Source organism: Cnephaeus nilssonii (genome assembly GCF_951640355.1).
Source record: "Cnephaeus nilssonii genome assembly, contig: SCAFFOLD_195, whole genome shotgun sequence".
Taxonomy (NCBI): domain Eukaryota; kingdom Metazoa; phylum Chordata; class Mammalia; order Chiroptera; family Vespertilionidae; genus Cnephaeus; species Cnephaeus nilssonii.
In genome coordinates, this window is record NW_027645426.1 from 1 (window position 1) to 25,000 (window position 25,000).

Sequence of the window (25,000 nt, forward strand, 5' to 3'; positions counted from 1 at the left end):
ATCAATGTGCGACACATTGATCGGCTGCCTCCAACACATGCCTCCACCAGGCTGGGGATGGAACCTGCAACCAAGGTACGTGCCCTTGACCAGGAATCAAACCCAAGACCCTTTTGTGCATGGGCGGACACTCTAATCACTAAGAAACACCAGCCAGGACTAATTTGCTGTTATTTTTTCCACTGTTATTTTTTAACAAATTTTAGCAATTAGGCCATATGTTGGAAAAAACACTGTAGTAAATTAACTGACATAAACATTACATATATACAACTATAGTCTACATACTTAAATCCAAGAGTCACCACTCTTAAACAATAATCAGAGAATGATTTCACATGATCACACCCCATTGCATGCCGGTTGTCTCATGGTGTGATTTCATGTAGCAATTTTAAAGCCTGCCTGTCAAAGTGCGCTAAGCTGTACCCCAGCCATGTGCATTTGTTTACTTGGGGTGACTGGTGAATATATGCATTCACTAGAACTCTTTAGTATAAACTTAAAATTATAGTAATACATATAGAAAACTTTTCTGTGAAATTAAACTTTTCATACATACTTAATTTTAATTACACAAACGTGTCTACATAAATAAAAACAGGTAAACTAAATAATTTGACAATTTTTTAACATATGCATTTGGAAAACCTTTATTATATAACAGACTTTCGGCTTTACCAGACATCACTGTACCCGAATTAGTCTCTTATAGCGAGGTTTTACTGTACTAGAAAAAAGCTTAGTCCAAGGGAATTGCAAACTGCAGTTAATTTCCCAAACTCAGGGACAACTGGAAAGATTTCAACAGCCACTTCCTAAATCATAGCCTATAAGGCTCCATTGTTGAGCAGATTTAGCATAGCTTTCCTCTTGTTGGCATTCCCAAGCCCTTGGTCCATTCTGTTCCTTATACTTCAAAGTGAATTATAAACTAGTAGAGGCCTGGTGTATGAAATTCATGCATGGGTAGGGTCCCTAGGCCTGGCCGGCGATCAAACTCCTGGTCTCCTGGTTGAACTCCTGAGGGGACAATTTGCATATTAGGCTTTTATATATAAAGATTCCTCACACCTTCTTGGGTGTTCCTTTATTTACACCCCCTCCAACTAGTCTTATGACTTTGCTTATACTATTGCCCACACACCTTTATCTTTCCAATCCTTACAAGCTTCCATAGCCCAACTAGAAAATCAGGCCTTTTGGGAACACTTTCTGACCCTCTGCCTAAAGTCATTTTGCCTACCCCTGAGGACTCAATGGGCAGATGAATGGAATGTGTTTGGTACATAGAAGGCACCCAAAACATTTGAACTGTTCTTATATATAAGTGGGTTTGTGATTTCTGGTGATTCACACAAAAGCTTTGGGCTTGGGAATGAAGGCAAGTAACAAAACACATTTCTTCTGCAGATTTTATTTTCCATTAGAAAATGAACGCTACTTATATACTTATATTTCACTTAATGACTAAGGTTTAATATACCCCAAACTATGTAAGTCAGTTTTTTCAAATTATCTAATTTATTAACTAATCATGTGCCCCTAACTTTTTTTGACTGATGAGAGAGAGAGAGAGAGAGAGAGAGAGAGAGAGAGAGAGAGAAGAAGAAGAAGAAGAAGAAGAAGAAGAAGAAGAAGAAGAAGAAGAAGAAGAAGGAGGAGGAGGAGGAGGTGGAGGAGGAGGAGGAGGAGGAGGAGGAGAAGGAGAAGGAGAAGAAGGAGGAGAAGGAGGAGAAGGAGGAGAAGGAGAAGGAGAAGGAGAAGGAGAAGGAGAAGGAGAAGGAGAAGAAGAAGAAAGAAGAAGAAGAAGAAGAAGAAGAAGAAGGAGGAGGAGGAGGAGGAGGAGGAGGAGGAGGAGGAGGAGGAGGGGAGAGAGGAAGGAAGAGAGGGAAGGAGAGAGAGACAGAGACAGAGAGACAGAGAGAGACAGAGGATGAGAGAGAGAAAAACATTGATTTGTTGTTCCACTTATTTATGGACTCATTGGTTGCTTCTTGTATGTGCCCTGACCGGGGATCAAACCTGAAACCTTGGCATATCAGGATGATGCTCTAATCAGCTGAGCTAGCCAGCCAGGGCATGCCCTAACTTTTGATTCAGAAAGTATGATTCCTGAATGTCCTCTCTGTCTAAGGTAAGTCCTGAGTTAGGAATGTCCTTGTCACCAAGCATAAGTTATTCTTTTGGGGAAATTACATTTAATTTAACCTGAGCTCACTCCCTGAAGCTTTCCTGACCATACCTCCGTACTTCACTCTTTTTTGTTATTGTTGTTAATCCTCACCCAAGGATATTTTTTCCATTGATTTTTAGAGAGAGAGGAAGGAAGAGCGGGAAACAGAGAGAGAGAAACATCGACGTGAGAGAGACACATTGATTGGTTGCTGCCCACACGTGCCCCAATTGCACTGGGGATCGAGTTTGCAACCAAGATACATGCCCTTGACCAGAATCGAACCTGAGACTCTCCAGTCCAAGGGCCATCTCCTGGATCCACAAAGTCTCTGATCTAGTCCTCTGCTAGTACTGATTTTTTTCATCCTACAAGCATGTAATGCCTTCCTCACATGTGTCAGGAATTTATTTCCTTGAAGCTTGCTCTGTCTGTGGTTTGCTTATGGATAAGTTCCTCTTCTCTTGAAAAAAAAAAAAAAAGACTGTCACTGCTCTTGGAAAAAGTGAACAAAAGACTCAGAAAAAATTTTCTCCTTTTACTTCTCACTCTCAAGACCTGGTCTCTATAGACTTCTCCTGATTATATTCTGTAATTATCAGTATTTCAAAATTGCATGTTAGGAGCTTCCTTTTGATGATATTCAAGACCATATTCCCTTTCTCCTTTAGTAGCTTTTCTAATTATTCAAATGGAAGATCAGCTAAAGAGAAACTCTAGGCCACTCCAGCTCACACTGAGCGTCCCCCATGACTTATGCCATTTATTGTCTCAGTCTTTAATTTTCAGAGTTTAATGTCCAGGATTGCTATTTACCTCACTCATACAGTATGTATCCAACCTCTTCTATGAATGAGGCACTATTTTAGGCTCTTGAGGGAGATGGAGATATGAACAAAACACAGTCCCCACCATTACATTTATTGATTACCTACTATATACCAGGTATTATGATAAGCTTAAGGATACAGTAATTGGCAAAAATGGGCATGACACTTCCCCTCATAGAACTTAATAGTGAAAGAGGCAGACAGAGGCCACATGTGTTGTGTTAATCACTGTATATCATACAACATATAGTAGATACCCAATAAATATTTGTTGAATGAGTCAAAGTAAACAGCCAAATATGTAATTGCAAGTTGTGAAAAGTGCTATGAACTAAACACAATAGGAAATAGTGATAGAATAGGGTAGAGAAAAAAGGTTGCCAGGTAGACCTGTCTGAGAAAGTTGACACACAAAGACCTGAAGGATGTGGAATAGCTAGCATTCCAAGACTGGAGATATAAGCATTGTAGGAGAGGGAACGGTATGAATAAAGACTCTGAGGTTAAGTCAGAGCTTGACATGTTTCAGTAGTAAGACCACAGTGAGCAAGGGGAAAGTGAGATATGAATAGCTGCAAGAGAAAAACTAGAAGTAGGCAGGGGTCTTGTAGGATATTGTAATGAGTATGGATTTTATTCTAAGTGCAATGAGAAATCATTAAAGGGCTTTAAGCAATGAGTCATGTGATTGGACTTGTGTTTTTAAAAAAAATCACTCTGGGTAAGACAATTGTGGAAACAAAAATGAAAGCAAGGACACCAGTTAGGAGTTGCAATTATCTATGGGAGACCATAGCAGTTTGGACTAAGGTAGATGTGGTAAAAGTGACTGAAATCAAGCTAATACTTTGGAGTTAGAGTTGACACACTTTCTGACAGACTGGATGTGGAGGATTAGAGAAGAGGAAAGTTAGGATGATTTCCAGGTTTCTAGCTTATGTGCTTAGGTGGGTGGAGGTGCCATTTTTCAAATGAGGAAAATTAAGGGAAGGAACGGTCTTGGGGGAGGGTGTGTCACTGTTCACTTTTAACATGTTTTATTTGAAGTGCCTGTGAGACATGTAAATGTAAATGTCAAGTAGGCAGTGAATATTTGAATCTGGAGCTTTCTAATAGGGAAGACAGGACAAGGAAGTTTGTGATAAGAGCCTTATAAGTGACCCAAAACTTACATGTTCAAAGAAAATGTCACATCTCGCTGGGTAATTAGAGGAATTTTCAGGGGGAAAAAGTTGACATCTGAGCCAAAGGGAAGATGTAAGGGAAAACATTCCAGGCAAAGGGAATGGAATAGCAAAAAATCTTAAGGCAGGTTCAGAAACCTAAAAATAGTTCATTTTGGATGGAACATGGTTTGTTTGAAATGCTGGAAGATGAGTCTAGAGAGCATGGTTTAATCCAGATGCGAATTTGTATTACACTTTGTGGGCAACTGGGAGCACTAGCAAGTCTTTGAGCAGAGGCATAACCTGGTGATATCATTAAATGCAATTTTGAGATAGTGAGTACGGTGGATTTAAGGAGTGAGAACAAGAGGCAAGGGAGGCCAGTTAAGAATATATTTCAATGATCAAGAGGAGATAATAAGAACCTAACTGTTGACTGTGGAAGTGGAAATTTAAAGGGCAAATGTGAGAGATATTTGAAAGAATTATGATTATGTTAACCTAACAAGATAGACAGGAGGAAGCATCCACCTTTTTTCTTCTGAATCTCTTTTGCCTCCACACTGTTTCGTAAGCTCTAGTAAGCCTGGGTGACATTTTTCAATCTCTCTACCATGGCATTTAGCATTGGTTAAAGGGACTTTATATAGTATGATTTCATTCTAAATAGGTAACGAAGAGGTAGCTCTGGTATTGTAGTAAATAGATTCATACAGTTAACTGTTCCTGGAAGAAGCAATATGGGGTTGGGATGAGGAAACGGGCTGAGAGTAAGCAATAGTAAAGATGAGTTAAAATTTTCCACCTTTTTAAAAAGCCCAATGGCCTATCTCTCTCTCTTTACACACACACACACACACACACACACACACACACACACACACACACTCAACCTTCAATTATCTGAATTTTTTCCTACACCAACTTCTCATCCATGTTGTCCATATCTGTGCAAAGCCCCACGTTCTCACAGCTCCTATCTGAAGAACAAGTGTCACTGATAGAATGGCTGAATATGCTCCCTCCCTGCCCACTGAGTAACATTTCGATAACTGGGGCCCTCAACATCATAGTCCAAATGTCTGACATGAGAAATAATCACGTGGCAGGCTAGAGCTGCAGTGAGGTGAAAGTAAGGTGACAGGGATATTCTGAGTACTTATTCTAATGGTGACATTTGGCTCTGGCTTCCTCCTAGTCCTTGAAGTCTCATTGGAGTATCTACGATGGGCCTCTTTCAAAGGAGATAAAATAAGCTTGGGAGAATCTTCTGAAGTAATTCTGCAGAAGAGAAACAAAAAATATCCAAAACATTCCTCTGGACTAGTTAATCCTTTTGTGATTGCTTGATCCCACCTCCCTTTTATTATTTCGCCTTTATAGTTTTCACTGTTGCTATGCTTTTTATGTGTTCAATGTTCAACGTATTTTGAAGAGTACCTTGAACTCTTTGAAGAGTATGTGCTATATAAATACAATAAAGCAAAGTATAAACAATATGTCTAGTTTTACAAGAGTAAGTTTTACTATTTCTGGTAATATGAGATCTACCCCTCACTAAGCACTAGCCTGAAGAGTAGGTGCGTGGTGTATTCTGAGGAATATCAAATAGATCTCCCTGCCCTAAAATAGCTCTCCCACTACCTAAAATCCAAGGTTGGTAATACATATTTTTTTTAATTTGGGCCTTGAAGATTTCTTTTCCAAGAATTCCTTATTAAAATGCAAACAACACAAAGGGAGGTGAATAGATGGGTAACGATTTAACCTTAGATCCCTTTACATTAACCCATCTTTCCTACTAAACACATTTTTCACATTCCAACTTTTTCCATGCCTTTGTTCATGCTATTCTTTCAGAGGTAATGTGAAATACAACATAAATTATAAAATGAACTTATACTTTCACAAGTCTCTCATTTGATATCTAAATCCAAACCTACTCATTCTTTTTAAAAGAATTTATTTTTTTCCAATGCAAGAAGAATAACAGGTTTATTATAGAAAATTTGAAAAAGGCAGGAAGATAGCAAGAAGAAACAATTAACAATCATAGTCCTACCACCTAAAGAACAACAGTTGTTAAGTGTGGTCATGCTCATTCTTTAAACAAACCTTAGGTCCCATTTCTGATGTGACTCCTTCCTTGAACTTCCTCCTCCAGACCTCCCCTATAATGCATGTACTACTCTCTTGTACCAGTTAGTTAACTTGGTGTGTGTCTTGTGTTTCCAATTAGATTGTTAGATCCTTGAAGACTGAATCCATGAGTTATAGTTGTTAATTTATCCCAAAACACCTAGTACATTAACCCAATACTTGTTGACCGATTTAACCTAAATGAATACAAACCACTTCAGAAAGGATATAAAATAGGCCAAGTATCTAAGCCATGAAAGTTAAAGCTTTCATGTCACCTGGTTTGATGACTATTGCTTTTCTGTTCCTGAAACTCTTGAAAGCCTACTGAAATAGCCTCTTTCCTCAAACCAAACTGAATAAGCAGCAGACTGATTAAGAGCGAGGATTTACTCAGAAATTATCTAAATAAGGCATAAAGGTGAGAGAATGGGAGAGAAGTGGGGGAGAGAGGGAGGAAGGGAGAGGAAAGAGGAGAGGAGAGGAGAGGAGAGGAGAGGAGAGGAGAGGAGAGGAGAGGAGAGGAGAGGAGAGGAGAGGAGAGGAGAGGAGAGGAGGGAAGGGAAGGGAAGGGAAGGGAAGGGAAGGGAAGGGAAGGGAAGGGAAGGGAAGGGAAGGGAAGGGAAGGGGAGGGGAGGGGAGGGGAGGGGAGGGGAGGGAAGAGAAGAGAAGAGAAGAGAAGAGAAGAGAAGAGAAGAGAAGAGAAGAGAAGAGAAGAGAAGAGAAGAGAAGAGGGAGATGAAAGGGAGATGAGAGAGGGGTAGATAGAGTATATAGTCTAGTGTTCAATCCAGTATGTGATTTGCCTCCAGCACCGTATACAGGATCCCATCCACTTGTTCTGAGTCAAACCCGATCTCACGAAGCTCCAAGTGAGGGAGGACAGAAGTAAGGAGATAGCTGACGTGGATACGCAGCCGCGTAAGCTTTGCCAAAGCCCTGTATGATGGAGTGAGGGGGCAGGAGAAGAGATGACATGAAGTCATTAGCCAACAGAACAAAATGAAGCTCCTTAAAAACGGGCCTACATTTCTCAACAATTATGTTTCCATTAGCTACAAAGAAAGAAGAAAGCACAATGCCACCAAGCACAGGGAGACTGGCTGCAGCTCTCTAAGAAGTAATTCCTCAGTCCTTGGTGGCCTATGAATTGATTCAGACTTCCTCCCTTATTTATGACCAGTAACTGGGGTCCTAAGGGATGTTTCCCATTAGCACTCACAAGCTGATAACTAAACCCTAGTAATTAACCTTTCTAGGTCATCTCCCTCTGGGGTCCGGTAGGAGACCTGAGCCTTCTGCAGCACTTCCAGGTGTGTCTCTGTCTCCTTCAGTTTCTCTTTTAGTTCTTGCTTTTCCTCTTTGGTTCTTTCCAGCTCAGCTTTCAGAATCTGGAATTCAGCTTGGCGATAACCCATGTGTTTCTTGCTCCAATACAAGCCTTCTGTTTCCTGGGTACTGTAGCTCACCAATTCATGTTGGACTTTCTTGAATTCAGAATGCCAGTGATTCCTCTCCTGTTCCAGCTCCTCCACCTGCAGTCCAAGAAATAGAAATTCAATGACTCCACATGCTACAAGAGTGGCAAAAATTGTCCCTAATATATTCACTCAGTGATTCCTCTGTACATATTCCTCTATTATGGACCTTTTCAATCCCAAAATATAGGAGGGAAGCCCATTAGGGTTCACCCAATCTGAAACATACCACACAATAATTCAATGGCTTATTTTGCTTAAAGGCCTCAGAACATGAATTCATCAGAGCTCCAGCTCTCAGGTCCCTTGGTTTCAATTATCTTTTATTCCTAGTGGTAAGGTGCTGCCCTAACCTTTTGCTGGAACAAATTCCTTTCCGCCAGAACACGTTCCAATTTTTCTGTGGTTCTTTTCAGTTCTTCCAACTCTCTTTGGTTCTTCATCTTTGGTGTATTATGGCCTCCACTCTCCTCATAGCCTCTTCCTTTCTCCCCAGCGGCTGCAGCAGGAGTTGTAGCAGAAGCCACAGAAGAATAAGGCATTGGGTTCCAGGATTCAGCTGCTTTTCTTCTCTCAGCAAGCTCCTCTCGGTTAAAAGGGATCAGCTGAATGGGAGCTCCTGAATCTCGAACACCTTTTGCAACTCCAACAACAGCTACAAAAGGTCCCTTGTTTACTTCTTCCTTGTTTATGTTTGTGCTGCCTCTGTTAGATTCTTCTGCTACCAATCTTGGCATCTGATCTTCTAATTCTTCAGGGAGCAGGGACCCCTGATGTTCTTGGGCTCCTGAATACAGAACTGAAGCCTCCCTACTTTGACTGGTACTTTTGCTTGCTTCTGGGTATTCTGGGGAAAGATACGGTGGTGTGCTTCTCTCAGAACTGGATTTATCATGGCTGTTCTCTCCTTCTGGGTAAGCAACAGCTGCCTCTACCCTCCTGTAAGAGCCAGGCATGGAATAATCTAGAGGAGGTGTTGTTATCTCATTCTGAAGCCTTCTTCGTTTCTCCACAGGTTCCTCACCTAGGATCCATTTGTACTTACTGTAACAAGAAGAGGAATAAGCTGTCAAAATAGGCTAAATATATTCTTATCTTATAGAGCCCCTCTTCAAATTTCCCATATTAAAACTGACTCTAGCTGTTATCCACAGCTCATTTCAGGTTAGCAATACAAGTTTACCTCCAAACCCCTACCCCTTCACTTATGCAGATAGCTGAGATAGCAATTGGTCTTAAGAGAGAGATGAAATAAAAAGATATGAAGAGTCAGCATCTGGATATAACAGGACCAGGTTGACCTTGGTAAGAATTCTGAAAACAGGATTAAAAGAGCCTGACTTAGAAGTTTCAGAAATGCAGGTCAAGGAAGGAAAACAAACAAAAATACACATGCAAAATCCTCTAATATGAGAATGGGGGGAGGGGAACCAGAAAGAAAGAAAAGAAAAAAAGGCCATAAAAAGCCTAGGGAATATGTGGAGGAGAACCGAGCCAGCTCATTAATTTTAGAGTCACAAAAACCTTCCAGTATCAAAGACTTATGCACTTTTTTTTTTTATATTGCAACGAACACCATACAATTCCTTTACCAGTCAACTCGATTGTGGCTATTGCCTATTATTCACTTGTAAAAGTTAATTGAAACATAGGGCCCTGGTCATAAACAAAGAAACTGAAACAGCCAATTCAAGTCATTTTTCCCTATGGCAAAAGAATCCCCTCTATTGGGGTAAACAGGCACTCCCAGGATGGTGACCTCAATCACCTTCCATTTCTGGCTGCTATATGCTCTAAAGGTTGAAGGAACAAACAACTGGCACCAGTGAAAATCCATAGACAATTTTATGTCATGTGGCAGGATGGGACCCCTATTTTTATCCTTATAACTCTTCTGCTGTCCCTGCAGAAAACCAAGAAATTTCAAGGTAAAGATTGACTTTCAAATTTTCAATGATAAAGAGTCAAGTCATAGTATTTCAAGGCTGCTTGTATTTCTCTGCAATTTCTGAGAACATCTATAAGACATCTCAAGCCTTAGCTTCTTGTAACACCCTGAATGTTCTTCAAAACTAGTGTTCACCAGAAATAAAACTGGTCTGCCATTTTAATAGATCTTCTTGTGTCAGCCTTAGTGGGAAAGCAAAAGGATTTAGGGGCTATGTAAGAACAAATGTATCCATCTTTAAATGCATTTTAGGGCCACTGCAGATCCATTTAGCTGTAGTACTGAGGAAGATAGTGAAACAATCAGTTTGCATGTACAAAAAAAGGGTAAATGATACTAGAAAACAAAGTTTTATGAAAGGCAATGAATGTCAAATTTTCTTCCTTCTCTTAATTTTCCAATTTCTAAGTGTTCTGTCCTTAAATCTCTTCTATACCTACAATTTTTTCCTTTGGTAATCTCATACAGTCTCTTGGTTATAACCTCTGAACAGTAACTACCAAGTCATTCCACAAGCCCTGATCTCCAGTACTGGATTTCCAATGGCCTGTTACACATTTTTTTTTTCATGGAAGTCTTACTGATGTCTCACTCAGTATGTATAAAATTGATCTTTCATTTTTACCTTCAAACCTGGCTCCTTTCTCTCACCTCCAGATCACCCACTGCCAAATTAATCTTCCTAAGTAAGGTATTGCTCTAATTATGTCATTCCCCTATTTGAAAGCTTTAATCATTGCTTCCATGTCTAAGTCCAGCTCAAATGCCACTTCTGAATTCCTAGAGCATGTCTAAGTCCAGCTCAAATCGTACTTTTGAATTACTATATCACTTTAGCCCTCTCTTACATGTATCACTTTTTACCATGTGTGTGCAAGTATGTGTGCATGTGTGTATGTATGCATCACAGGTTCCCTACTAAAGTATGAGCTCCTTTACAGAAGGAAGCTTGAGTAACTGTGCTAGATGGGAATGAGGGAACAAAAACTTTGCACATAAGAGCCAATAAAAAAGAAAGTATTGCTTGAAGGAGATAAAAATAAATGGATTTTACTTATTGGCTCTGTAAATACTTATTAGTTTTATAAGTAAAGGTTCTTCCCTCTAGGAATCAATTGTTATTCCAAACCTGTATTCACTCATTTAGTAAAGATTAATTTTGAGTTTGTATACTAGGAATTCTTTTCCAACTACATAGTTCCTTTGCATTTTCTTTCTTCTTTTTGTCACCTTCCTCCAGTGCTTGTCTGCAAAGAAGCTAGCTGATATTTTGATAAGAGACTGCACTGAATCTGTAGCTCAATTCGGAAAATATTGTCATCTTAACAGCATTAAATCTGATCTATAAACATGAAATGTATTTCCATTTATTTAGGTCTTATTTAACCTCATTCAACAATATTTTGTAGTTTTCATTATACAAAGTTTTGCTTGCACTTTGTTAAATATATTCTTAAATATTTTATTTTTCAAACAACTATAGATACAATTGCTTTCTTAATTTCTATTGTTCTTTTCAAAGAGCCAACTTTTGGTTTCACTGATTTTCTCTATTGTTTTTCTATTCTCTATTTAATTTCCATTCTGATTTTGTTATTTTCTTCTTTCTACTTGATTTGGGTTTAGTGTGCTCTTGTTTGTGTAGTTTCTTAAGGTTGAAGTTTGGGTTATTAATTTGAGGTCTTATTTCAATTTTAATATAAGCCTGTATAATTTTCCCTCTGAGGGAAAGAGAGAGAAGGATAGAAATATTATCCCATAAGTGTTGGGGTATTTTGTTTTCATTTTTATCTTCTCAAGATATTTTTAAATTCCTCTTGTGATTTACTCTTTTTTCCTTGGTTCTCTCTGTTACTAAACATCTAATTGCTCAACTCTTTTGCTTGTTGTAACTTGTATTGTGGAGCTATGAGTACCCTCTCAATTGTTCTCCACCATAATTTCCTTTATTTTTGACAATGCCCTTAGGAATGGAATTCTCCATGATCTGTTATAGGTAATGTGCATTCTGGCAGGTAGAGCTAAGGAATTCATCATCTTTAAGGCCTGTCTCTCTCCCTAAGGAAGAGGTGGGAATAGGGAAAGTGACCCACTTCTCCAGGAGTGAAACCTTTTTATATTAATAGGTGCTGGGATGGTTTTTTGTTTGCTCCTTCTGGCATGAACCTCTGCCCTACAAGCAAGCTGGGACAGGAGTAATAGCCCCATGACTTCCCTAGGTAAGTACTTTCACCATGAGTTGGGACTGGATGGGGGAAGAGAAAGCTAGCTAGGAGAGGAAGAGACCCAGTCCTTCTTGGGTCTGTCCAGAATAGAGCTTCTGCAAGACAGATCTGAGGGAGATGAGAATTGTCAGAGGCCTGACTCTCTCAAGTAAAGCCATAGCTGTAGACTAGGAGCTAGGGGAAGATAAAGATCCCAACTTCTTGACCACACCCACCTGTATTAGAGCTCCTAGAGTAGTTTTAATAAAACACAGCTTGGAGGAGGATGGGAACAGGCTAAATGCCAAAGACTCTTGCTGTTCTTTCTGAGATTTAATAAATTTCCAGAATAAATGTTTCTCCATTTTTTGTATGTCCCTAAGGCAATTTCCAGGAACTTAGAATGATTGTTTTGTTTTAATAACTTCTTCCAGTTAAATGGTTATTTGTTGATGAAAGTGCCCACTACACTCCACATTTCTCCATTTTGGAAGTCTCCCTCAAAGAACATATTTTAAAATGTTAATACTGGCCCCTGAATCAACTTATTCATTAGAAAAATTGTTCTTTTTTCCTGTCTCATATTTGTTGTTTCAAATATTCCTTTAAACATACTAGAATATCTCTTCTTTCCTTCCACTATTACAATATAATTTGGATTTTTTTGTTATCCTCTTAAACATGAAATAATTAGCTTTTGACATTTAACTTACTCAAAATCTTTCTAAATATATAAATATATTACAGCCACTAATTCTCTCCTTTGTACATATGCTTATGACTACTTTAGACCTTAGTTTGTACTACTTATATGAAATCTAGAATGTATTGGGGATAACTACATATAAAACTTTTACTATCATAAGTTCTTTCATCTTTGACTCCATCACTGCCTTAGAACACTATCTTTCATACAGTAAACACTCAAATATATGCAGAATGAGTGAACAGAAGGGGATAATTTACATTAAGAATAAGCTGTCTTTCCCTAAAAAGTTATGCCTGTTTCATATTGGCTAAATCTATTATCTATTGCAGGTGCTCCACTCTCTTGTTAGATTTGTGAAACTCATAAAACTATTTCCAATGACACCTTTGGAGGCCTTACTAGGTCATATAACCTAGCCCACTAGGAATTTTTAAAACTTTCTTTTATAGAAAAAGCTTTATTTTATCTAGAGTTGGAGAGTTGTACTCCATGGCCCAAGGATCCTTATCACCTTCAGGTTTTGATAATAACAAAGGATACCTTTGTAACTCTTGACTAAATTGATAATTCCATTAACATTGTTTTATCGGAAAACCTTGTATATTTCACTGAACTCTTGAACACCATCATTTTCCCTTATAGAAAAGCAGACTCCTTCCAATCAACCTGAATCCCTCTATACATGTAGCTTGAAATGACATAATAATCATTTAGTGACCTTACATAAAACATATGACATCAGCAGCAACATCAATTATCACGTATCTCTTTCTCTTGAAAGAATATTATTCTCAAATTAAAACTACACATGAAGAATCAAAGTATTTTACCTGTCCTCTATAGCCAAAACCCAACTCTGGGCACAGCAGTTCCACAGACTTATACAAAAGTATCAATAAAGATTGATAAAGTATGCCACCTAATGGATGAACTGACATACTGCACTCATAAAATACACACATACATAGGTTAGCATTTGTAATCTCCTTTAGGTTACCAAAAGTCACTACAAAGTAATGAAAGAAACACTGACAAAAAATGGAAATTGGTCAAATCAGGGAAAGTAGAGCCTTCAAGATCAATGAAACCTTAATACTCCAGTAGCAATTCTAATACATGATCATTTCAAGGAGACTGAGATAGAAAGGTAACAACGTACTTCAAAAACACACAACACTTCAACTTCATTGTATAACCTTCCCAACCTACAATGAGAGCTAGAAAACTACAGATGGAAACAGAGGAAAATTACCCTCAATCCCCTGATACTGACTATATTTCTCACTCCCTTGCTATATAGTTCAATCTTAGAAACTGCTCTTTCCATATTACTCAAATTCAATCATTAGTTAGTGAGTACCTCTAAATTCTTTCATACAAGTTCTCATTTAATTCCTTTAGAATTTTATTAGTTTTGCTCCTAATAGCTTACTTCCTCTTGAGACTTTTTGTTCATGTTCAGGGGGGTCATGGGGTTCTTCCAATATCTACAGGGCTTAATTGTGATAGAATCACTGAATAGGGGACTTGCACACATGTAGAGATGTTTGTCTAGATGAGAAGCTGAAAAGACCCACCTAAGAAGCAAGAAACAAGGAAAAATATCAGTAACATTGGGGGGGGGGAACAGGAGTCATTTTTACTGTATCACGTATTCCATTGCATCTATCCTAAGTTAAGAAGATATCCAAAGTGAAGAGGGTAAGTTGAAAGTTCACATTATTGATGACTGTAGAAATTTTTACTGTTAGAGAACAACTCTACCTGCCCTATAGCTTGGCTCTACCAGAAGTGAGAAGCATAACAGAGAGGAGAAAGCAAGTTTTAATCAGAGTCCTGAGTTCCAGTCTCGTGGCATTATAGGGGCACTCATAACTTTCAGTGCTTCAAATACTTCTAATATTTAAGAAAAGGTGTTCTCCTTCCTGTTATAAAGACTAACAAAATAATATTGATGATGAGCTATAAGATGAAAAAGTAAAGCCAAAAACTAAATTTATACTAATAACTTACTCTAGGAAACAATGAACTAGAAGGCTTACCTAATGGCACAAAATTCTAATGGTTATTTTTATATGTGGCCAACATGTGCTAGGCCTATGGAGACTCACAGGACTTTAATATTCCTAAACTTAAGGAAAGAAACAATGCTTATCTATGTAGTTTTAGCTTATATTTGTATAGCAGATAGTACTTTTCAAAGAGTTTGCATGTCTATTATTCCACAAACACAATTCCCAGAATAATATGAATATACAATACATAAAAGAGCATTTGTCAGATGATCACCTCAAAAAGCAAATAAAAATGATAGACAGGTTTGACATAGCAGTTGTAATGTTGAATAATTGGGGTACATGCAGCACACAATTCTATCAACCCAAAATGTTGTTTATCCTTCTAAATTCCATGCTAGGCCTAATGAAAAACATAAATATGATAATCATACAAACGTACATTACAAACCCTGAGGCTTACTGTTGAAGAGAGGCTGTGTTTTTTACTCACCTGGAAAACTGGAAAACACTGGAATCCAGAGGCTTAAGTTGAAGAGGAGGTGTTTTGCTTTCTTCTCCAACAGATGGAAACCGGCTGGGGCTATCAATTTCTTCATATCCAATTGTTTGACTATTTAATTCATCCATGTCTTGAATAGTAGGGATCTTCAGTGGATTAGTGAAAACCTAGCAAAGAAAAAAATGATGCATAAAAAAATCCCAATTTCAAACTAAATACCAAAGGATGAGTCAATCCTTCTGATGCTAGGAAAGAACACTTAGCCAAATAAAAAGAAACTGTTTCCTACAACAGAACAAACAGCACACAGTAATGTACACTAGAACACTGAACCCAGGCATGTTCACTTATAACCTAATCAGCTGGACGCCAACAGACCTCCCCAACTCACTTATTGGCTCCTAGAGTCATCCCACCCACAACATAAACCCAGGCCCCCTAATTCTGTCTTTTGACCCAGTTTAAAGCTGGATTTTCACTCCTCTGAGATCTGTGATGAGGGTAGGGATGGAGGGAATAAGCATTGCAGCATGTGTCGGTGCTGGTTTTGGAGAAATGCATGCGAGACATTAACATGTATTCATAGTGCACACACACAGAGACATGCATCTGGGATCTTGTGGCAGAGCCAGCTTATGAAAATAGTATGAATGATGAAGGTGTAGGAATATAAAGGGGAGGTAAACTGAATGAGGACAGGGCAGTCCCAGGAAATCTCCCAATCTCTACATCAGACTATTAAGCAGGGCATGAAACCTGAATATTCATATAACTAGGTCTTAGTAGACTGTCAGAAGAAGAATTAGTATTAAATTGCCTCTATCCTCACCAGTCTGACCTACCCTGATTGAGTGGGTGAAAGGTGAATCTAACATGCGACTAGTAGATATCTCTGGGAAAGAGGGTCAAAAGGAAAGTCATGCAGAAAGGCAAGGTTGAGGGAGGGGAGATAGATGGGTGCTATGGTGGCTGTCAGAAAAGGAGTGTCCCTGAAAGGACGGCCAACCTTATTGCACCCTTCAGCGTCCGGAGCTGGGCAACCATGTCCGAGAGACAGTGCTCCTGAAAATTCAAAACAGCAGAGTCTTTATAAAGCCAGCCAGCCTGAAAGCAGGGACGGGAGAGGGGCACAAAGAATCACCCTTCTTCCCAAAAGGAAGGAGGAAGAATCACCCCTGAATCCTGGAAGAAAGGAGACTGAGGAAAACCAGACACTCAACAGGAACAGCCTGTATGAGGATGGAACATAACCCTGAAAATTCTGTGACACAGAAAGTGACCTTCACACTGTCCAGAATCATTACTGAATCCAAATCTGGAAAATGAATGATTTGGCTCTTCTATTTTCAGTGATCTGAACATCAGTAACAGCAGATCAAAGCAAAATAAAAAGATCCAATGAAAAAAAGACCACCAGAAGAAATCGTTCATTACTTCTATGCAGCTTTCAAGACTGCTGCTTCCTTCAACCTATGTCCTCTGTTGGGGAAAATTTTGTTCAGAAAAGGAAGAGGGTGGACTGTCTCTCACCTGGTGGTTCTCATTTTCCAAGGGCACCTTCTGCTTCGCAACAGTTTGATCTCTAGGAGAAGATAAAAGTGCTATTTAGTTCACTCATGAAACTTCTTAGTCTAAAATGGATTACCAATTGTAGATTTAGCTTTTAATGTTCCTTCCAAATTAGAAGTAGTGTGGGCTTCATTGAGTTTCTAAGGATGCCTTCCTGTACGCTGCTACTGCAGAGAAATTTCAGATGCCCCATTGAAACAGAGAGAGGGGGAGGGAAAGGAGACTAAAGATAACCACTAGTTGAGAAACTCAGGAGATGATTAGAAGGAATTAAAAACTGGGAGAACAAAGAGGTGAGGAGGGAAATAATTAAAAAATAAAAAAGGGGGAAAAAGCATCCTTCTTTTCAAAATTCCCCTATTAGGAAGAGTCAGCCTCCTCTACTGTATAATACAGAATACTATCTTAGGTATACTCAACTGTTTCTTAGCTTTGCTCAAGTACATGTCTTCATCAGTGAGTTCTTGTTCTTCTGGGACAGAGCATCTCCTGCAGTATAGAGAAGAAATCATCTTTTGGAAACAAAATGTGTCCTTCGCTTTTACCCTTTACTTTCTTCACAATTATAACAAGGCAGCTTAACAATCTTCTAACCGTATAAAGCTCAGATTCCACCCACATTGCAAAACCCGTGTGTAGGTTAATGTGTAGCAATTCTTATTTCAAGGCATATAATCATCTAATTATTTTTGGTGCATATATCACCTTTCTCCCAATCCATTCAAAGTACTTGACAGCTTCAAAATTCATATTATGGTAGACAGCACAAAACATAATCTCTATTCTTACACAGTGAAGTTCAAGCACATAAGAGACTTGCTTGAGGTTCCATACAAAGAGAATGTTGCTGAAACTAGAACCTAGGTCTGTTGCCTATCATTTACTAAGAAATTCCCAAGATGCAGTATAGAAGCATGAGAATCCATAAACTAGGTGATGCCTGAAGAAGAAAATGAAAGGCTATGATAGAAAGCAACAACAAGGAACTAGGAGCTTACATCATAAAAGTAATAGAACAGAGACTAGCAAAGAGAAAAAAAGGAAGATTCTATAAATGAAAAGATATACATATATTTGCTATATGTAAAGCACAAGGAAGATAAATTTAGAGGAGTAAAAACCTGAAGACAGTACTAGAAAAAGTATTCAGTGGTCAAAAGTAATCCTAGAAACAAATAAAAATTAATAATAATTAGAAACCCTATGCCAGTGATGGGCAACCTATTGAGCTTGGTGTGTCAAACTTCACCAAAAAACTGAGCATAACTCGGGTAGTGTGTCACTTTGAGGAAAAAACTAACTCCAAGACTCTAGTCGCAAATGTTTCATCCTTAGGAGCAGCAAATATTTCATCCTCAGCATGCGGCCGCATGTCATCAGAAATGGCTACGCGTGTCAGTGCTGACACGCGTGTCATAGGTTCGCCATCACTGCCCTATGCTATATAAGGGGACAAAATATCCTGGAAGGCTATGTCTCCTGGACTAAGTGTAAACCAATAGGAGATACAGGTTTAAAAAGTGAGACTTCTATGCACTCAGACCCATATTCTAATCACAATCTCAGTTACTCTCCATGAAGAGGTGCTTAGGCACAGCTGGAGATTATGAAGGAATGCCTACTCATTACAGACCTAGACATCATTTATTTGATTTCCTCCATTTTAAACATTTTCTTCTAAAAGGCATACTCTGTTTTAGTGCCCTTTTTATTTTATTTTTATTTTGAAAGTACGTTTATTAAAGCTGGGACAGTGAAACAAGAAGAAGCAACGGGAAAGAGCCTAGGCAGGTCTGCATTGGCTGACTGGAAAGTCAGAGAAAAGGGGGCCTTGGAGACAGGTTCAGGGGTTAACCTAGAACGAGCTGCCACTGCCCATTGCTCCCCTGGTTGCAAGTTTCATAAGGGACCCTTAGAGTGTAGGAGATTCATGCCTGAGAGGGAAGAAAGGTGTGTATGTGCTCTTGGGAGGCATAGGGCCTAGTACCTTTTTTCTATCAGCATTTATCCTGAGGGGGCAAATATTACATCATAGCCTAAATGAAGCAAACTGAGTTATTATCATAAACCTATGTGACTACTAAATCAAATAAAAATATTTGTTAAATTGAAATTAATGCCCATGGAAATGCCAGGCACTATCTCAATGTTAGATGCTACAAGGAGCATACAGTGTATGAAAAAGACAAACATGTAAACAAATAGCACTGCATGTACAGTAGGTACTACAACAGATTCAGGTATAAGAGGCATATGAAGAAAACCATCAACTTGAACCAAAATGTAAAGCCCTTATTCTCGAATAGCTTACAGTCTCTTGAAGAGCCAAAGTGTATACATATGAAAAATATCCAAAAAATACAAAATGATATGTGAATAAATATCAAGAATTAAATATCATAGGAAGTCAAATTAAAATCACTATAAAATATTGTCAACAGGAAAAGTATCACACAAAACACTTAAGCACTTAAGCATCCCAGATGGATATGATTTGGATAGGCAGATAGAATGCATAAAGTCATTGTAAGTATGTAGAAAGTCATGGAGGAGGAAATAAGCATGGCATGTGTGGGGAATACTGAAGCCACAGACCTACCTAAAACATAGGGTTTGTGTTAAGATACAATGAAAAATAAGGCTGTATAGTTAAGGGGGGACCAGTTGGCACAGAAGCTGGAATGCCAGGCTGAAGAGTGTGGACTTGAGATAAAATGTGTTTTAGAATATAGAGACAAATCAGGAGTTATCTCTGGCATAATATTGAGTCCCAAGCTTACCTGTACTTTGGATGGGAATTATAGTAACAAAACCATCTTGCAGGTAATGTAGATGGATCAACCTTGCCAGGAAGCTTCCTCCATTTAAGACACTCATCACACTGTACCCACGTCTGGTCAGGAATCTTCCTAAATGAAGGAGAACAGAAGTATGACTGTGTATATCTTAGCTCTGTATTATGTCTTACATTAGAAAGGCATAACCTAAAAGTGAAACAACATAATTTTATATATGAAATGTGTTATAACTGTTAGAGTCTAAGTGTCTAAAATAGATATAGATATAGATATAGATATAGATATAGATATAGATATAGATATAGATATCCCTAGCTGGTTTGCTCAGTGGATAGAGCGTCGGCCTATGGAATGAAGGGTCCTGGGTTCGATTCTGGTCAGGGGCACATGCCTGGGCTGCAGACTCGATCCCCAGTAGGAGGCTTGCAGGAGGCAGCCAGTCAACGATTCTCTCCCATCATTGATATTTCTCTCTCTCTCTCCCCCTCTCCCTTCCACTCTGAAATCAATAAAAATATATTTAAAATAAATAAATAAACATTTCTCTTGATAATTATAAAATATCAGCCTAAGAACTTTTTATCTTGAAAGTCACAGAAAAGAGAGGAACCAAGATGGCGGCATAGGAAAACACCTGAACTTGCTGTCTCGCACAACCATATCAAAACTACAACTAAAAGAAAAAACGGATATCATCCAGAACCACGGGAAGGCTGGCTGAGTGGAAGTTCTACAACAATAAAGAAAGAGAAAAGTGCATCTAGACTGGTAGGAGGTGCAGAAGTGCAGAAGAGCGAAGGTACGGAGGTGCGCGCGGAAATAGGCTGGCAACTGGGTACGTTGTGGTCTTTTTCAATTGGGAGGGAGATACAAACTCCCAACTGCTCTGAATTCCAGTACCAGGTGAGACTCTGGGGACCCAGACTCATACGGGGAGAAACTGGACTGTCTAGCATCAGGCCTGAACATGAGGGCGGCTTTCTCTCAGAGGTGGTTGCAGCATTCATTGTTCCTGCACAGGGCCGTGGGACAAAGAGACCCAGGGACCTATCGGGGCAGGGCCAACAGGCAACCATTGCTGTTTGCACCACCCCGTGATTCCCTGAGACCACGCCCCATCCAATTTACAACCCCACCCAAGCTGTGTGCAGAGGCATTTGCATATGAATGGCCTGGCCTTTTGAAACCTAACCTAACAAAGTGTAGCTGGGTCAAAGAACCCCAGAGCTTCCAAAAGAAGGCCTAAGGCTCGTCAGCAGCCTGCATTACTTCACAGCTGCGCCTCATCTGGGCACCTCCAAACCCCAAACTAAGAGGAGGAATCTGCAGATCTCTCTGTAGCTCCTGCTGGGTGGCCTCAGGCAGTGGTTGACTTTGCACCTCCTTGGAGATCCTAGAGACAGTGCACCCAGTGGTCAAAGTGAGACCACACCAGATTACAACTCTTCATATCCATAAGAGACACACTCAGGGGGCAGACTCAGTGAGCACCAAAGCCCCACTGAAGCAAGTCCTGCCCCATAAGGGTGTTTCCAGCACAGCAGTTCTCCCATTATAGACACAACTGGTCCTCACAGCCAATTGGTCTGGAGGTCAATTACCCCCAGTGATACCAACAGCAATCAAGGCTTCACTACAACAAGACTATACACACAGCCTACAAAGGGGGGCACCAAGAGCGTCCACCTCAGGTAACTGGGGAGGCTGAGCCACTGGGCCCTATAGGACACCTAGCACACAAAGCCACTCTATCAACACAGGGAAGCAGCCAAAATGTGGAGACAAAGAAACATCACAAATGAAAGAAATGGAGGAAAGCAAACTACTGGATATGGAGTTCAAACCCATGGTTCAAAGGTTACTCAAGAATCTTCTAGAAACCTCCAAGGAATTTAGTGAGACCCTCAAGGATATGAAAAAGGACCAACTAGAAATTAAGCATACATTGACTGAAATAAAGAAAAATATAAAGAGATCTAACAGCAGACTAGAGAATCCCAAGAATCAAGTCAAAGATTTGAAATACGAAGAAGCAAAAAAACACTCAACCAGAAAAGCAAAAAGAAAAAAGAATAAAAAAATATGAAGATAGTGTAAGGAGCCTCTGGGACAACTTCAAGTGTACCAACATCCAAATTATGGGGGTGCCAGAAGAAGAGAGAGAGAGCAAGATATTGAAAACCTATTTAAAGAAATAATGACAGAAAACTTCCCCTACCTGGTGAAAGAAATAGACTTACAAGTACAGGAAGCACACAGAACCCCAAACAAGAAGAATCCAAAGAGGACCACACCAAGGCACATCATAATTAAAATGCCAAGGGCAAAAGACAAAGAGAGAATCTTAAAAGCAGCAAGAGAAAAACAGTTACCTACAAGGGAGTACCCATACGACTGTCAGCTGATTTCTCAACAGAAACTATGCAGGCCAGAAGGTAGTGGCAAGAAATATTCAAAGTGATGAATAGCAAGAATCTACAACCAAGATTACTCTACCCAGCAAAGGTATCATTTAGAATTGAAGGTCAGATAAAGAGCTTCACAGATAAGAACAAGCTAAAGGAATTTATCACCACCAAACCAGAATTATATGACATGCTGAAGGGTATTCTTTAAGAAGCGGAAGAAGAAGAAAAAGGTAAAGATAAAAATTATGAACAACAAAGTGACAACAAATACATATCTATGAACAAGTGAATCTAAAAATCAAGTGAATGAAAAATATGATGAACAGAATAAACTGGTGAATATAATAGAATCAGGGGCATAGAAAGGGAGTGGACTGACAATTCTCGGGGGGAAGGGGGTGTGGGGGGTGCGGGAAGAGACTGGACAAAAATTGAACACCTATGGACGAGGACAATGGGGGGGGGGTAAGGGCATGGGGTGGGGTGGGAACCGGGTGGAGGGGAGCTATGGGGAGAAAAAACAGGTACAACTATAATAATCTGAACAATAAAGACTTATTAAAAAAAAAGAAAGTCACAGAAAAAATATTGATAGAACTATGCCAGATATGGATATGAAAAATAGTAACAAATATTAACATGGTGAGCTACCATTATTTATGTAGGTCAAAATTATTTATCCTGGAATCTCTTGCTCTAAGCAAGCAAGAGGTTAGTTTTAATTCTAAAATTAATGAATAGGAAAAAATTTTATATATTACAATATTACCAAGAAATAAGACCCAAAGAATAATTTTATTTGGTTTATCCAATTCTGTGACAAGTTTAAAATGGGAGAAGGGAGGAGGTAAGAGATCAACCAACGAATTTATATGCATATATGCATAGTCCATGGACACAGACAATAGTGTGGTGAAGGCCTGGGGTGGGGAGGGAGCCAGGTGGAGGGGGGCAAAATGAGTGGGAAATGAGGACATCTGTAATACCCTCAACAAGAGATCCTGCACCACTTTTCTCTGAAAGAATTCAGAGCCAAGTTCCTTGAGGTGGGGGATTTGATAGGCAGTTAGACAGACATGAGCAGAGTAAGGATGATGGTCCAGGTAGAGAAGGTCACCAGGGCAGAAAGCCCCAGGTGCCTAGCAAAGGTCAATCATAGGGTTCTTATCTTGCCCCCAGGGTGGCCTTTCTTTCCCTAGCATATGCTGGTTGCTGGTCATGAGGTCTGGACCCCCTGACCTTTCCTCCCTAGAGATAACATCTAGGCCTCAGTTGTATTTCAGCTCCAGGCCCAGAAAAGCAGCAAAACCAGACCAGTGACACCAAGGCTGACCTCAGGATGAACTGCATTGAATAATGACCCCCTGTTCTGGCAATCAATCAGTGGAGACCTAGACCCTGAAAGGGCATACCTGAAAAGCTGCTGAATATTCCATTAAGATCTTCCACTGGAACCTCCCCTAAAATCTCCACCCTTAAAATTCTTAGGACAGAGGACCCAGTGGGCCCTTCTTCCTGGGAGCATGCCCATGCTTTTCCCTTTTCCTTTCCCTTCCCCCTCCCTCTTCACCTTTCCCTGTCCCCTAGGTGCATTACCATCAGCTTCCTCACTCCCATGCTCCATGGGCCCTTCCTTTATCTCAGTAACATATTTCCTAAGCCCATTTCTTCTAGGAATTACTTTTTCTACCTCTATGATTTTATTAATAAACTAGAGGCCCAGTGCACAAATTTGTGCACTTTGAAAGGAACTGTGGACCGCGAGGCTGCAGTGGGCACAGGGGTGGGTCTCAGCCCATCCTCCGAGCCCCTTCCTGGCCCCTCCTGCCATGGCCCCTGGTCCCCTGTCTGCCGGTAGCCCTGCTCCCGTGGCACCCACCCTGCTCTCACCCGCTGATGGCACAGAGTGATTGGGGCTAGTGCTGTCAGTGGGTGCGAGCGGCAGCTGCTGTCCCGATTGACCCTCAGGAGCAGGGAGAAGTGGAGAAGCCCTCAGGGGCTATCAGGGCCGGCAGCCACCACTTGCACCCACTGATGACTGGGACAGGCGCTGGGCGCTGGCAGCAGGTGTGAGCAAGCGGCGGCTCCAGCGCTGGCTCTGGGTGTGAGTGGGGCCAGCGCCAGCAGTGGGTGTGAGTGGCGCGGTCACTGGCAGTGGGTGCAAGAGGCGGCTGCCAGCCCTGATTGCCCCTCAGGAGCAGGGGGAGGTGGAGAAGCCCTCCAGGGCAACTGCGGCCGGCAGCCACCATTTGCACCTGCTGATGGCACCGAGTGATCAGGGCTGGCACTGGGCGAAGGCAGTGGGTGCAAGCGGTGGCTCCGGTGCTAGCAGTGGGTGCGAGCGGGGCCAGCACTGGCAGCAGGTGCGAGTGCCGGGCGGGACCACAGCGTGAGGGAGCAAAGAATTTTCAATAACCACCAGAGGCTTGCCCCAATGACAGCGACGGGCGCCCCGCCTTGGTCTGGCACCCCCACTCACCTGCTCCACCATCCGGCCACAGCTGATGCCTGCCATGTTCCACGCGTGCTCCCTGGTGGTCAGCACATGTCATAGCGACCAGTTGTTCAGTTGTTCTGCTGTTTGGTCTATTTGCATATTAGCCTTTTATTATATAGGATGTTCTCTTATTTTAAAAAAATGCATTTGTGGGAGTCACTGAAGAATCATCATCAAAACCTCTCCATTTCCCTATAAACTCCCTATGCCTATTTTTTTCCTTTCAAAATTTGTTTATACTTTAATCAAAATTTTATTAGGTTGATATTCCCAAAGTTAATCATAAAAAGTAATATAAATTTGATTAAATTTCATAACTAGAAATGGTGGCTCCAGTCTGACAATTAGGTTAAATTATTAAGATAAATTCTTCCAGAATTCTACTCTTAATACACATACCCTCTCCCCACCACCCTCCCACCCCCAGGAAGCATATCCAGTCACCTTCACTGTTTCTCTGTGGAAGGAGGTGGTCCATGTATAATAGAAATAGCACCTAAGGTATGAAAGGAGTGGGAACCAGGAAGGCTGGAGAAAAGACACAGAAAGAGGGTAGAGGGG

At 40.3% G+C, this 25,000-nt stretch overlaps 1 protein-coding gene across 1 annotated transcript; it reads right to left on the bottom strand.

Moving 5' to 3' along the window:
- Nucleotides 1-1,727: 1,727 nt before the first annotated feature.
- LOC307096636 (MORC family CW-type zinc finger protein 4-like) lies at nucleotides 1,728-19,645 on the bottom strand (the record flags this gene model as incomplete). The annotated part of the gene is made up of 7 exons (XM_079800943.1): nucleotides 1,728-7,250; nucleotides 7,563-7,846; nucleotides 8,143-8,833; nucleotides 15,159-15,334; nucleotides 16,698-16,749; nucleotides 17,157-17,225; nucleotides 19,517-19,645. Coding segments are annotated over 7 exons (1,555 nt in total), but the record flags the coding sequence as incomplete, so codon positions are not given.
- Between the last annotated feature and the right edge of the window lie 5,355 nt (nucleotides 19,646-25,000).